General features: G+C 31.2%; 3 protein-coding genes across 3 annotated transcripts; 2 read left to right on the top strand and 1 right to left on the bottom strand.

Moving 5' to 3' along the window:
• Positions 1 to 631: 631 nt before the first annotated feature.
• On the bottom strand, positions 632 to 5,230 carry LOC123298904 (betaine aldehyde dehydrogenase-like). Its single transcript, XM_044881003.1, has 10 exons — positions 5,069 to 5,230; positions 4,798 to 5,000; positions 3,962 to 4,140; positions 3,737 to 3,893; positions 3,307 to 3,476; positions 2,737 to 2,834; positions 2,129 to 2,545; positions 1,967 to 2,066; positions 1,674 to 1,893; positions 632 to 1,166 (listed from the first exon to the last, which is right to left on the bottom strand). Exons 1-10 carry the CDS (start codon positions 5,165 to 5,167, stop codon positions 632 to 634), a joined length of 2,178 nt encoding a protein of 725 aa, XP_044736938.1. The 5' UTR covers positions 5,168 to 5,230.
• Positions 5,231 to 6,445: 1,215 nt separating this feature from the next.
• LOC123298903 (serum response factor-binding protein 1-like) lies at positions 6,446 to 8,380 on the top strand (the record flags this gene model as incomplete). Its single annotated transcript, XM_044881002.1, has 2 exons — positions 6,446 to 6,585; positions 6,653 to 8,380. Coding segments are annotated over exons 1-2 (1,761 nt in total), but the record flags the coding sequence as incomplete, so codon positions are not given.
• Positions 8,381 to 9,914: 1,534 nt separating this feature from the next.
• On the top strand, positions 9,915 to 15,352 carry LOC123299297 (probable cytosolic oligopeptidase A). The gene is made up of 3 exons (XM_044881654.1): positions 9,915 to 10,062; positions 11,073 to 11,923; positions 12,940 to 15,352. Exons 1-3 carry the CDS (start codon positions 9,980 to 9,982, stop codon positions 14,211 to 14,213), a joined length of 2,208 nt encoding a protein of 735 aa, XP_044737589.1. The 5' UTR covers positions 9,915 to 9,979; the 3' UTR covers positions 14,214 to 15,352.
• Positions 15,353 to 15,618: the final 266 nt, after the last annotated feature.

The following is a 15,618-nucleotide window of genomic DNA, read 5'->3' as shown; positions in this document are numbered from 1 at the left end:
ATATGATGCGTACGCTTAGAATGTTTTAACTGTGGCACTTTTTCTGACAGTGAGGTACATTTGAAAACATTTGACCCATCACTACATAGTATAAAACAAAGTCGCTTTTTCTGTCCCTATGTCCCTTTGTACGCTTAAATCTTTGAAACTACGCAACGGATTTTGATGCGGTTTTTTTTAATAGATAGAGTGATTCAAGAGGAAGGTTTTTATGTATAATACATCCATATTATAGTAGAGTAAGGGGTTGAAATAGGGGTTGAAAGGGATATGCTTCAAAAACTAAAAAAGTTGTGCATCGATTAAGCTCAAATATTGACACGATATACAACCAGCTTCAAAGATCTATTGTTTTTATCTACTTTTAACCTTCGGAGGGTAGAAAGGTGTAGCGAGAAAGTGGGAAGGAATTATCGAATATTTACAAATATACCTAAGTGGGGTATCAAATAAAAGAGCATGACGTGTACATTACAAAACTGTTATCCCACGCAAGGAAATGTGGAGGGAGGGGTGCAAGTGGGGATGTTGCCCAGCAAAGCGGGTAGTTCACAGCTAGTTTATTATATTTTATTAACATTCTGTTTATTAGCGAATAAAAAAATCTTTATAAAAAATTTAATTCATACATCTACAAATGAATCGAATTACCAACATTACTTAAAATAGTTTTTTTCTTCGATGAAATCATATTTAACGCAATATCATCAAACTTATGATCGGTCTCGTAAATAAATGAATTTTTTAAATTATATGTTGTTCGCCAATCGACATGACGGGCTCGATTAAATCGTTGTTTATCATCTGTACTAGTTTCATACCAATACGATTGAACATCTTCATGTTCAATTAACGGTTTCAGATAATTCTCAGTTGTAATAATTGTTAACAGATTTGAAGGAAAGCCGCACGCGCTAAATAGTTTTGTTATCTCGGTTAAATAATCAACCGTTTTTACGATTAATATAACAGCGTTACCATTTGCTATTGCAAATATAACTAATTGTGCAATTAAATCCATATCACGATTGGCATCGATCACAATTACACCAAGTGATTCTTTAATTGTGGTCAAAGATGTCTTATTTATGAAAGTAATTGTCTCGTCTAGTAAACCTTTTGTTGAATATTCGTAAAGAATATGAATCCACCAATTTTTTACTTCTCTGAAAGAAAATTAAAAATCGGAATTAGAGAGATGGCTGAACTTTTGTTGACTTCGAGTTGAGATATAGTTATTAAAATAAATACCACGATACACGAAATAAAATCATATATTAAGAATGTACGATCACCAGGGCATAAAGAACCTCTTAGTGTACGTATCAGGGACCCATTTTCGGTACCCATCTTATGTATTATTATTATAGTTAAGGTCATATTTCATAGCCGTTTCCTCTACGGTTTGTATGGCCTGAGACTTCTATTTCATTGTGTCCGACCTCGAGGAAAAAATATCTCTTTTCAACTATCCTTAAATTACTGCCAATTACTGCTCCTGGCTTTAGACTTCCACCAATTAATTTTATTTAGCTCTGTGAGCAGTGTACAGTCAACATGTCCCCTTTTTGCGAATAATCAAGTTCCAGTTAAATTTTAGGGCAATGAGGCTAAATTCTCCGTGTGTATTCATCAACACTGTCCCATGTTTACGAATCTTGATTAATACTTACTGTGGTAATTTTCCATTCTTTTCAATTTCATCAGCAAGTTTTTGTAAAAGCTTACATCGTTCCAAAGCTGAATATTTTGACCAAACTAGAAAAGATTTTTTAGATACGGCTACTTTTGCACAAACTGCCTCATTTTTGGCGTTATCCACATGTCCGGGACTTTCATACACGTTATACGGTTTAAGTGTATTGCCGTCTAAGTGCATATAATTTAAGAGTCCTACAATTTAATAAAAATGATAAAAATATTTACTTCGAACTACAAAAACACTTAAAAACGGTTTTTTTTCTACCTTCTACACCACCAAAATATCCAAGACCACTTTCTTTGTAAGGACATAAACTTGCTTGTGGGTTTATAGTTCCATAGCTGTTAACCCATATTAAACTGGCCTAAAATTAGAAATAGAAGTTAAACAGCCGCCGAGAATCCGAGAAAAAATTGAAATTTTAACCTGTAATTGATGATAAATTTCCTTAATTATCGATTCAGTTTCACTCCAAATTGATGCAGCCAAACCATATTTGGTATTATTCGCCAAAGCAACCGCCTCCGTTATATTTCGATAGGGTAAAATTGTAACAACTGGTGTAAAATCATCTTCATCGATTATTTGTGCACCATAAAATAAAGTTGGTAAAAATTTTGAATTTTCACCATCTGTAGCTGCCGATTGATAATAATCGATACCAAATTGTTTCGATTTTTTTATTAATTGCTGCAAATTTTCTACTGAACAATATTTATTACACAAACCAATGTTATTCGAAAATATATCGATATTTATCGAATTCATTTTTGCTTTTAATACTTTTAGAAAATTTTCGTAGATACTTTCTTGAACGTAAACGTTATGTAAATTCCATGGTAGCTAAAATTTTAATCAATTAATATGGGAATTGTCTTCGAGAATAGTGGACAATTTAAGGACGTCGATAAAAGACATTAACGTAGTGAGTGTAGAGGGTATAAACATCTGCTCAGTCAGGCAAAGAATAAGAGGTATACATATTTACATATCGCTAACGTATCGACGCCCTTATCTAAATAAACTATTCTTACCAAGCCATAATGACTCCAAGCTCCTTCAATTAGAGCGTCACATGCGGAATAAATGTCTGAATCGTTATGAATTATCATCGAAGATTTACTTTTTATCACTGAAATATGATAATTTTTATTTATTTTATTTCATACTTTCTATAACATATTCTAGACAAGACTAAGACAAATTGCACGGGGCCACTCACGAAATGGATTGTTTCAAATGCTCTTTTAACTTGAGTTATCCCCATAGCAAGATGATGCGTAATTTACCAAATTAAGGAATGGCTACGACAAGCCCATCTTGATTACTGGTGGTGGGACTCTTGACAGAACACTATCGATTGAACTACCACCTTCATAATATGGAAATCTCTGATGATCTCACTTATAAGACCTGTGTGAAGGAGGATGAAACTTCCATACATATTATTCTCACCAGCAGAAACCTCTAGAGTGTTAGGTTTAGAATGTTGCGTCTAGCCTTGACAGGATCTTATAGCTTCATCTGTTTAAAATAACATATCTTGACCGGAAACATCTCGCCTTTATTCCCGAAATTCATTAAAAAAATATTGGAAGACTTACATAAACTTAAATTTTGTGGAAATCCACCTAAAGAATATTTCAATGTTTTCCCACCCTCAGCATCTCCAACATACATAACTTTCTGAAAAAATTGATCTTTCTGTAAATGAATTTGACCAGTTCCATATCGATCAGAGCAACATAGAATTTCTAGATATTCATCTGGAATTCTGAAAATCAAATTCTTTTCATAATCAATAATCTAGCTGCTATTCAATAATAAAATTTTCATAGGGGAAGTTCTTTGAAACTGTACGAGCACCAAAACAATTTTAAACAAAAAGCTTGATTTTTTTATATGAAGTAGCACTAAGTCCAATTCTGAAAATTTTGGTCTAATGGGAAAACGGTAGATGGATGATATGTTTTCATAGAATTCTCTAAAACTAGTCGGTGGAAATTAAAAAATTTAAATTAAAGTTATATATACCCAGATTTTTTACAAATATCTCCGAATAAATACCCAATCGGTGTTAATTGGGATTCAACCAGTATAACAATTCGACATCCTGCAGCAAAAGCTGGTGCAAATGTCATAGCTAATGAAGAAATCGTATTATGGTCTGGTACAATTATTAGTACATTATCTGAAATTAAATAATTAATTTTTATTAATTTCTTCAAGAGCTCTCTTTTTGGCTAAACTTTCAATTACCATATGGAGACCATTGAAAATGATTATAAGTTGTTAAATAACTAATCGAACCATAATATTCCAAATAATCGCAAACAATGGGTATGTCAACTGTTTTAGTTACATTAGTTGAAACACCTTGAGTTATTAAAGCTAATTCAGCAATTATATTGGAATTATTTTTTATTTCCGCGGATAATCTAAAAAAAGGATTCAAATATATCTAAAATTCATATAAATCCATTTATAGATCGGGCGATTTTAGTAGAAAAATGAAAAGACAGAATGCAATATGCCTTTTTACACACCATCCACGAACCAATGTAATTAGAGACCCGAACAACTCAATATTTACCCGCAGATCATGGTGGATCAGTAACTGAACGCAATCACAGGGTTAACTCGACCTCATTAAAAGTAGGGCCAATCCGTGGATCAGTGAATGAAAGTTCGTGGATGTAAAGATCCGGGTATCCATGGCTAACAGGCCCGGACAAGTAATTACTAGAAGGATAGGATTGATCCGTAGATGGTGTCAATAGACACAGGGTGCGGAATCTCGCACCCTGACTACACTAGTAGAAAAATTAAATGACAGTGGATGTAAGTCCGTGTATCAGTGACTAACAGGCCCGGGCAAGCAATTACTAGAAGGATAGGATTGGTCCGTAGATGGTGTAAATAGACACTTCGATTTTAAATACTCAAAATAATACTAAAATAAACAAAAAAATAGCTCTACGCTTGCGGAATTCCGCACCCTGACTACCCTATACCGGTGGCCAGGGTGTGGAATTGGTTCTGATATCTGTTAAAATCGTTCGATCTTTTACTAAAATTAACTTTCTTAAAATTACTTTTTCAATAATCTAGATCTTTGAATTTGATCAATATCAATATTTTTCCGTTCTTTTAATCTAGCTAAAACATTTTCAGCATCTGCTTCGTTGAATTTCTGTACAAACATACTTTCCTCATATAAAATTGTATTAATTTTTTCATATTCCACATTTTTAGTACCAAAATTATGAAATTTATGCGTTTGATCAGATAAATATTTCTGTAAATCGGATAAGAACCGTTAATTTAGAAAATTGATTTGTAAAAACAAAATTATTCTGTTAGTACCTTTGCATTTTCTATACTAATTTTATTTCCGTACGACATGTTATTAAATATTTCTTTAATAAGTTCAGCTTCAACGCAAAGATTTTTACCATAAACCATTTTAAGAAATCGATAATTTTCTTCTATTTATCACGTGTAGAAATGATCTTTATTCTGAAAATTTATCTTTAAATTGATTAAAAAAAAAAAAACTAAGAGATAACAACTTTCTAACAATTCAACAACCTCTCATAACTCATCGACTTAAAAATATACGAAAAAATAATCACTAGGTTATTTATTTGAATCCTATCTAAAATCCTGTTTAATCTATAAAGGGATGAAAAGTATTCGTGGCACAGAAATTTACAAAATATGATTTGGCGGGCTAGGGGCTGGATTTTCTAATTTGAAATGAGGAAAAATGGTAAAGAAAGAAAATTTTGTTTTTAGCTTTTTCAAGTTTATGGTTGCATTCAAACTAACTCAAGTAAATCCAAAATGTTGACAGCTGTCATTTCAAATAATTTAGGTCATGTTATTCATCATCTGAACCCAATATAAACATTATATTGGGTTTTCCAATTCAGATTTCAGCACCATAATGTCACAAGTATCAACAATTATCTCCGAAAATAGCTATTTTTTGTTTGCCAAATTTTTTGCGTCTGGCCAAGTCAATAATGTACTTTATTTCACCGCCGTTAGATGTCAGGAAGAGTCATATTTTGCAGTCAATGTTTCAGTTTTTCCGTTGGATTGCTGATATATTGGGTCAAAATTACCTTATCAAAATTGGAGATTCAAAAATTTTTCGATTTTTTGCAATTTTTTTAAGGGGTACCCCTTTGAAAAAATCGAGAAAATTAGAAAAAAAATTTTTGTTTGGGAATTTGATGAAACTCGGTGGATGGGGTAATTTTGACCCAAAAAGTACAAAAATCCGGTTAATTTAACGATTGGATACAGAGTTTCAGAGATATCGCAATATTTTGATCGATTTTAGTCCGTATCTCAAAAACTATTCGACCATGTCATTAAATGCACCCGATTTTTGTACTTTTTGGGTCAAAATTACCTTATATACTGAGTTTTATCGCAATTGGAGAGAAATAAGATTTTTTGCAATTAAAATCCATAAAATTGTGAACAAAAGGGAGGATAATTAAGGGCTATATAACGTGATAATCTTTGTTTTCAAAGAAGAAATTGCCCAGCAAAGCGGGCGGGTATCTGCAAGTTTTTCATATAAAATAACACGAACCTACAACAAAATTTGTTTCATTTAATCTTCATTTGATTTTCATGATCAAATCTTCTGAACCTTATGAGGTGTTTTATTGAATCCTAGGTACACACTTGATTAAAATGATTTAAGTGTGGTTATGTTTTTCTGTCAAAAATTTGAAGTTAAAAAAAAACGTGTGATTTGCATGTGATACTGTGATAGTGTGAAAGAAAAACCTAGAAACCCGACCGAATTGGGTCGGAATAAAGTGAACAAGATGGTTTCGCAGAAACTAGCACTGAACAATGATGTAAGATTAGAAAATAAAAGTTTTTCCTTACAATTTTCATTCAACAGTTGCATTAATTTTATTTCAGATTGTTTTAATGAGACACCTTATACGACAAGTTAAAGTACACATTTTTCATAAACTTACAAAAAATGTAAAAAATTTACGAAATAAGAAAGGTAATGAAAGTTTAAAGCAAAAATTCGAAAAGAAAGCAGAAAGATTAGTTGAAGAATTGTTAGCTTTGAAGAAATTCGACAATGATCTCATTTCTAAAGATATTTTATTAGAAAAGCGTACAGCGAATATTATTCTCAGCGATATTAATTCTACAATCAAAGATCGTGTTTTAGCTAAAGTTATGACATTTAGTAAAGTGTCTGAAAAAATTAAGGAAATTCGTGAAAAATATCCTGAATCATTGATTATTGAATTTGTGAAAAGTAATAAAAATCGTAATAAAAAAAATAAAAAAATCAATAAAAGTAATGAGAAAAGTTCGAAAAAGAAGGAAGATGAAGGAGTTTTGAATAATTCAAAGAAAAGGAAGATAGAAATAGATGAAGAAAAAGAAACACTAACAGAGAAAGATGAAGAAGTGGTTTCGAATAAATCGAAGAAAAAGAAATTAAAAAGTGAGGAAGCTCAGGAAGGTGTTAAATCAAAGAAAAAAGAAAAAAATATTTCAAACAAATTAAATAGAAAAGAAAAAACGAATATAGAAAGTGATGAAAATGCCTCTGGCGATGAAATAAAAGAAAATGATAACTCGGAAACTTTAGATCCATTCTTTTTAATGTCAAACAAAGACGAAGAGAAAGAGATAGACGAAGAAATGATTTCGAATAAATCAAAGAAAAAGAAATTGACAAAACAAGGTAAAAAAGAAATAGTTAAATCAAAGAAAAAAGAAGGAGATGAAAAAATAAATTCAAAGAAAAAGAAAGAAAATACGGAAACCCAAAATGAGAGAGAAAATGCCTCTAATGGTGAAATAAAAGAAAATAACTCGGAAACTTTAGATTCATTCTTTTTAATGTCAAACGAAGATAAAGAAATGGTTTCGAATAAATCGAAGAAAGAGAAATTGGTAAAGAAAGGAAAAATAGAAATCGTTAAATCAAAGAAAAAAGAAAGAGATGAAAAAATAAATTCAAAACAATTAAAGAAGAAGAAAGAAAATACGGAAATCCAAAATGAGAGAGAAAATGTCTCTAGTGATGAAGTAAAAGAAAATGGAGAATCAGAAATAGAAGAAAGTTTTAATACATCATTTAATGGACAACATGAGAGAGATGATAAAACAATTTCGAATAAATCAAAGAAAAAGAAAGAAAAGGAGAAAAAACAAAGGGACAAAGAGGATGTTTTTAAAGATGAAATTAAAATTAATAAAAAACCTAAAGAAAATAAACAAATTATGGAAAAAACTGTTGATCCATTCTTTTTAATGTCAAACGGTCAAGATGAATATTTAAGTATCGTTCAAACGACACCAGACGATAGTACTGTCAAACAACAGAATCGTACGTACACGGATAATTTAAATCGTAAGCAACGAAGACAATTACAAAAGAATGGTGGAAAAGTTACGAAGAGACAATTTTACGATAAGATTTCAACAAATCGATCTAGTTTTATGAATATTGATACGACGAATAATAAATTTTCTAAAGAGAGTAGTAATAAACCAGTAAATGTACAAAAACATTCAATAATAGATGAAGTACAAAATTTACATCCATCATGGCAAGCGAAACTTGTACAGAAACCATCAGTTGTTCAATTTCAGGGTAAAAAAATTGTATTTGATGAGACGTAATAAAAATATTAGAAAATTTTATTTTATTATTGTTTTTATCCCAACTCCATTCAATAGAGAAGTTGCATTAATTTTTTTACCCACAAATTCATATACAGGGTCATATATGCTTTTTAAGCTCACATATGCTTGAAACTCGAAAAATAACTTATCGATAAAAATGCTTCAAGCGAAATATGTTGAGTGTGTGCGTATATTTTACGGTAATTTCAACGGGAAAGGGTAGAGAAAGTGTTTAAAAATTCAGGGTGAAAAATTCAGTAGCTGAATGTTTGCAGTTGCAGAAAGGTGAAGGTTAAAAGGGGTGAACAATCGGTTTTTTAAGATTTAAGGCGTAAATATTTATTGTATCGAAAAAGTTAAATAGAAAAGTTCTCGATAGTTAAAAAATCTATAACTTTTGTATGTAACATTTTTTGACACAACCTCGAAATTTCTGAGAAAAACTCAAAAAACTGATTGCTCACCCCCTTTTAACCCCAACATTTCTGCTACTGTAAACATTCAGCTCCTGAACTTTTACCCTGTGTTTGTAATCACTTTCTCTACACTTTGCCGTTGAAATTATCTTGTAAGGAGTTTTCTCATAAATTAGCTATATTTTCAGGTAGCCCAACTAGACTGATAGGGATTTTCTGGTTTCAAAAATATTATTTTATTAAAAATTATCTATTGAGGCTCCAGTAAGGGAACTCAGCTGCTCAAAAATTTTTACTTTTATTATTTTAATGAAATAAAAAACAAGAAAACCTTAAATAAAAATTTTATTGTGTTTTAGAATGTATTCTTTTGTGATTAGTCTAACTTTGTTTGTGGGTAAATATTTTATCATAAACATCACACGAAAATGGTTTTTCTCCTGAATGCGTACGTTCATGTTGAACTAAATTATGTTTTTGAGTAAATTTTTTATCACAAAAATCACATTCAAAAGGTTTATCTCATTTCATGTACAGTAGAGTTGCCTATCTATTTATGTAATAAATTATAATCTGTGGGAATGGTAATAGTAGTTGTGTACACATACATACGGTGGTCAGTCAAGCGCACGATAGAACAGGGGTCAGATATATGCTATCGAAATGGTTATGATTTCCGTGATATTTAATGAATTTATTAAAGCTGAAAATTCTTACACATATTGCATATAAATAAAAGTTATGACAGTCAGTCAGATAAATATTATAACAGGGCCGGTCAGTCAGCCCTTATGTATGTATAGTATGTATATACATAATGTATCTATGTATATACAATAAATAAATAAGATTCAGTTATGATTGCCTTGGTATTTAAATGAATTTATAAAGCTAAAAATTGTTATGCAGATTGTATATGGACATATTTTTTATTGGTTCACCTTGTACCATATTTCATGAGCGCAATCCTCTAGCTTAAGTACACTGATGTTAGCAACAAATCGAATCAACGCGAGTTTAGAGTTATTTGACAGAGATTGTATAAAAGTAATTTATAGGTTATGTTCAAATAAAATTAATCAATTCATTTTAAAAATAAATGATATCTATTTAAAATAAACATTTTATACATATTTTAATGAAATTGTGAAGCTGTTAATCAGTTCATGACAAAATGGCTTTATCATATTATGGCAGAAGAATATTATTTAAGAAGCCGTTTTTAAATAGCCAAGTGCGAACTAGTTACGTTGTGCTGTAAGTTTTTATTTTAAAAATATAGAGTGGCGATCGATCTGAAAAACTTGGATTAGTCGGGGAATTTGATTTAAAAAAAACTTTGATTCTATAGAATTCTAATTCAGAAAGTCTAATCTTTAACTATATCTTGAAATGTATTTATTTTGCATCGTTTAATCGGCAATTCTGTACTTTTCGAATAGAAGAATTTCAGAATATATGATTCCTAATTCTGATAGGGGAGCTGGTGACATTTTTTCACAATTTGAGCAAGGTTGAGAACTTATTTTTTCGATAGTACTGACCTAATACATGAAAAAAAACTAAATTATTGCTATAATTTTAGAAAATTCAAGAACAATTCGATCGTCACCATGATAATATTCAGTATAGTTAAAAAAAACTTTGATGCAACTCGGTGGAAGGGGTAATTTTGATCCAAAAAGTATAAAAATCCGGTTAATTTAATGATTGGATGCAGAGTTTCTGAGATATCGCAATATTTGGATCGATTTTAGCTCGTATCTCAAATACTATTCGACCAGTCATCAAATGCACCCGATTTTTGTACTTTTTGGGTGAAAATTACCTTATATACTGAGTTTTATCGAAATTAGAGATTCAAAAAATTTTTCGATTTTTTTGTAATTTTTTTTTGTACCCCTTTGAAAAAATCGAGAAAATCGCAAAAAAAATTTTTGTTTGGGAATTTGATGAAACTCGGTGGAAGGGGTAATTTTAACCCAAAAAGTACAAAAATCCGGTTAATTTCTCGATTGGCTGCAGAGTTTCAGAGATATCGCAATATTTGGATCGATTTTAGAGAGTATCTCAAAAACTACTCGACCAGTCGTCAAATGCACCCGATTTTTGTACTTATTGGGTCAAAATTACCTTAAATACTGAGTTCTATCGAAATCGGAGATAAAAAGTTTGCCCACCAAAAAATTAAAATCAAAAACAATTCGATCGCCACCCTGATAATATTCAGTATAGTTAAAAAAAACTTATTACAATTTAAATTACAGAGTCCCTGAAATCGGTGAAGATTTACCAGATAAAAATCCATTGTTACATTCCAATGGATTACCAGAATTTAGTAATTTAACTATCGAAATGTGTGTAGCAGCTATCGCTAAACAAACAAATGATTTTGAAAGTAAAATTAGGGAAATTGAAAAGGCCGTTGAAGCGAAACCAGACACAGAAGTATTTAAGAATGTAATTGATCCAATTGAAGTAGCTGGAACCACTTTAGACACAACATGGGGTTTAGCTAAAACTTTATATTTAGGGAATCAATCATTAATGCCAACAAAATCGTACTTAACAATTCATGATCGTGCAAGAAAAGCTCGTAGTACGAAATTCAATAGTAAACCAATTTTTGAAGCGTGTAAAACGTATATTGGAACCGAGAATAAAAATTTATCCGAAGAACAATCACGTATATTGAAAAAATTCACTGTTGAGGGAAAATTAAATGGATTGAATTTAAGTGGAACGAAACGTTCCAAATATATGGAAACCATACAAAAATTAAATAAAGAGCGTGGCATATTTAAAGGAAAATTAGATATGGCAACAAAACAATTTTCTTATGTAATACGAGATTATGAAATAGTTAAAGATTTCCCAACGGAGTTATTGAAATTAATGGCTGTGGATAGTTGTCGTATCGAGGAGGGACCGTGGAAAGTTACTTTACAACCGCATATTTTCAATGGATTTATGGAACATTGCCCAGATCGGGAATTACGTTGGAATGTATGGCAAGCGTATACTCGACGTTGTTCTGGTTTTGCTGATAAAAGTTTACAAAATTCGACAAACGTTGAGGAGATTCGATTTTTACGTAATCATATTGCATCATTGTTAGGTTAGTATTCTCATATTAAAAAAAAAAAAAAAACAAGCGAAAACAAACAATTGACTGAGTTAATTGGTAAAATACGTTGTTCGGAAAGTGTTGAATGGCAGTATTTTTAATAAATGAGAAAAGATAAAAAAATTAACACAATTATGGTCTCGACAGAATTCTATAGCTTCTTCTGCTTAAAAAAGCATCTCTTATCCGGTGAGGTCTCGCCTCCGGGTGACAGGTTGTTCTCCAGGGCACTGGCGATTGAACTATCACATCCATTACTTAGGGATCTCTTGTGGTCACACTTGTAAGGTCTAGATGAAGGACGATTAAACGTCCATGCATGTTGTTTTCACTTGCAGAAACCTGCAGGCAGTCAGGTTTAGAATGTTTGGGTTCAAAATATTGGATCCATCAATTCTAGGAGAAATAGGATATTCCACTATTTTTGAAAAGTACTTCAAAATGTTGATTTTGTTAATAAAAAGCCACAAAACTGTCTACACTGAACTAACTGATGGTCTATGACTCATACCACTATGACATCACAGCAGGGCTTACCCGCGTTTTAGATCACGTGATATACAGTTTAAAAATTACGATTTTTAATTTTAATATTTTAAAAGAAAAATGTGCTTTTATGACTCGAAATCAGAATATTTAAGTATATTTTTACATAAATTTCACCTTTTTCAAATTTAATGATTTATTTTTTACTAACGTAACTGTGAGCTTTCTGCGTTGAGTCTGATCTCGACAGAATCATATAGCTTCATTTGCTTTAAGTACCACCTATTATCCGAAGACGTCTCACGTTCGGGTGATAGGTTGTTATCAAGGAAGGAATAGACGACTCCTTGATTCACAGGTGCTAGCAATCTTTTTATATTTTATTTATTGATTTATTTTGATAAACTCTACAATTTCATTGGTTGCTCTTGAAAATCTGGTACGATTTAACGTAAACTTCGATTTATCATATTACTGGGCTACGAATATTAAAATCATTTTTATTTTACTCTTCAAAATAGGTTATGAAAATTATGTACAAATGTCAATGGAAACGAAAATGTTAGAATCCGTCGATGAAGTCCATAAAACATTACAAACATTATTGGATCGTGCAAAACCAACTCAACAACAAGAATTTGCCGATTTAAAAGAATTCGCCAGTGCAAATGGTGGTTTCAACAGTCAATTACAACATTGGGATATTCCATATTGGAAACAACAGCAAGAAAAAGTTCTATTCAATTTTAACGAGGATAAAATTAAAGAATATTTCCCTCTACCGACGGTCTTAAACGGTTTATTCGAATTATGTACAAAATTATTTGATATCACAATCAAAGAACGTACCAAGATTCCAACATGGCATTCAGATGTCAAATATTTCGATATATTTGATAACGAAAACACTGCAAATCCAATTGCTGGATTTTATTTTGATCCATATTCTCGGGAACAGTTAAAATTACGATTACATGACGATATAGGTTACATGGTTGGGATACGTAATCGATCGAATTTATCCGATATTAAACCTTTAGCTGCACTTATTTTTAACTTTCAATCACCATGTGAAGATCGTCCATCGTTGTTAACTTTTAACGAAGTGAAAACATTGTTTTTCAAATTTGGACACGCCCTTCAACATCTTTTAACCAGAGCAAATTATTCAGAAGTAGCTGGTTTATCGAATGTTGAATGGGATGCTGTCGATGTTTGCGGTCACGTTTTATCTCACTGGTTGTATGACGTAAATACAATGAAATCCTTGACGAGTCATTATCAAAATAAACAACAAATTCCACAGGAAATTATTACGAATTTAATTCAAATGCGTTCACATTTATCTGGAATGGAACTGTGTAACGAATTATATTTAGCGGATTTAGATTTAAAATTACATACGAGCAAAGATTTTTGGTTAGATGTTGTAAAACAATTATGGCCAACATATCATGTTTTACCAGTGGATAAAAAAGATTCACATGTATGTCAATTTTCTGCCATATTTAGTGAGGAATGGGGTGCCGCATATTATAGTAAAATATGGTCACAATTAGTGGCCGCTGATGTTTATAGTGCATTTCATGAAGTGCACACCGATGAGAAACAAACTGTATTGGTTGGTAAACGTTTTCGTGATACATTTTTAGCGTTAGGTGGTGCGAGTCATCCAAGTCAAGTATTTCGTCGGTTTCGTGGTAGAGATCCATCACCAAAAGCGTTAATGCGAATTTTAGGATTAAAGAAACATACGCAAGATGTCAAAGTTGATAATGTTCCAGTTGTTAATTAGATCCTCCCTTTTTTTTAAGCTAGACACTTCCGCCCCCCTCAAAAGAAAAAAGCTTGTTATATTTTTAAAATGTTGTGTTGAAAGCCAAATACTAAGCTTAAAAATGTACACTGATCGTCATAAAAATTACAATAACATTAAAAATGAAAATTTAACTTAATTTTTATTTACGCTATATCTTGTTCATATTTATTTTACCCATTCACGTTTAAAGCACTCTGATTTTACTAGTCTCGAAAACAAGGCATTTCTAGAATACAGTGTTTCTTAAGATTTCGCAAATCAACAATAATTTGCTCATGCGGTCACAATTTTTCGTGCAGATTGGTTTGATGTGTCTCGAAAAGAAAACATTATAGAATGATAAAAGTAACAAAATTGGTACTCTTTTAGTATGCCGTATCTTAAATCGTGATCTCACTGAACTTTTTCGATTTTTGACTAAACAAATACTTATCACGTATCACTTTTTTTCTTACGAATCTACGGCAATGGCAAGTATGACAACAACACTTTGTTTTGTCATTTCCACACCGGCGCCATGATGAATTTGACCCCTAGCAATTACCTTAGATGTTGGTACACTTTAAATCGTTTGACGCTCAGTCCATGGACTTAATGGTCTAAGTGCATTGCACTCCCTTCATTATCCCGATGATAAAAGGAACACTACTGATACCTTATTTGCGACAGCCTTCTCTAGTCTCCATGATAAATACAATGAATTTTTCCAGATAATATTTTTAACGTTACAACACCATGTATGTACAAGATATAGTAAATTCTTTTGTAAGATTGTCAGAATTTTAAGTTAATTACGGGTAGATACTTATTGATGTTAATCAGTTTAAAATCTTCAAAAGCTTTTTATTAAATTTGTTCCCTGTAATCCAGTTTAATTTACAAAATATGGGATAGAAATGGTTTTGACGTTGTTTAAATTGAGAATCTGTTTCAATCATTATTTTGGTGAAGTAAGAATTTAATTATGTCTCTCTTGTTATTGTTTTATTCGTAAGTAAGGATAAAAATTGTCTTCTTTATTACTTTATCTTTCGTAGAACCAAACTTAAAGTTGGCTGTCAACTTAATTTGCATTATTGTTTCTTGTGAATTATCTTAAAAAGTATTTTTTTTACTGTCTCTTAAGTTAATTGAATGTTTAAAAAATCACTCTTAATTTAGTTTAAAAGAACACGAAATCGAAGTTTCTATTATTAAAAAATTGTCGCTTATTTGAGTGATAGTATCAATTTTTTCTGGGCTAAACTGTTTGATTAATAACGAAATATTCGAAGTATCAAAATCATTTCTGTTTCATCAAGACATGACCTTAACATGTTGATTATTTAATTAATACGCATGACTCCATTGGACGACCTTCTAGAATTCGTATCCGATAGTT

The sequence above is a fragment of the Chrysoperla carnea genome, chromosome 4 (assembly GCF_905475395.1).
Source record: "Chrysoperla carnea chromosome 4, inChrCarn1.1, whole genome shotgun sequence".
In the NCBI taxonomy this organism is placed as follows: domain Eukaryota; kingdom Metazoa; phylum Arthropoda; class Insecta; order Neuroptera; family Chrysopidae; genus Chrysoperla; species Chrysoperla carnea.
Note: the sequence above shows the minus strand (reverse complement) of the source record. Positions and strands in the feature narration are given on the sequence as shown.

Excerpts from the sequence above, each read along its gene's own strand:
- LOC123298904 (XM_044881003.1), bottom strand. The coding sequence starts at position 5,167 with ATGGTTTATGGTAAAAATCTTTGCGTTGAAGCTGAACTTATTAAAGAA. Across the intron at positions 3,894-3,961 it reads TTTTCAATGGTCTCCATATG|ATAATGTACTAATAATTGTA; the intron begins GTAATTGAAAGT and ends ATTTAATTTCAG. Across the intron at positions 1,894-1,966 it reads ATATTTTGGTGGTGTAGAAG|GACTCTTAAATTATATGCAC; the intron begins GTAGAAAAAAAA and ends ATTAAATTGTAG.
- LOC123299297 (XM_044881654.1), top strand. The coding sequence starts at position 9,980 with ATGGCTTTATCATATTATGGCAGAAGAATATTATTTAAGAAGCCGTTT. Across the intron at positions 10,063-11,072 it reads CGAACTAGTTACGTTGTGCT|AGTCCCTGAAATCGGTGAAG; the intron begins GTAAGTTTTTAT and ends TTTAAATTACAG. Across the intron at positions 11,924-12,939 it reads TCATATTGCATCATTGTTAG|GTTATGAAAATTATGTACAA; the intron begins GTTAGTATTCTC and ends TCTTCAAAATAG.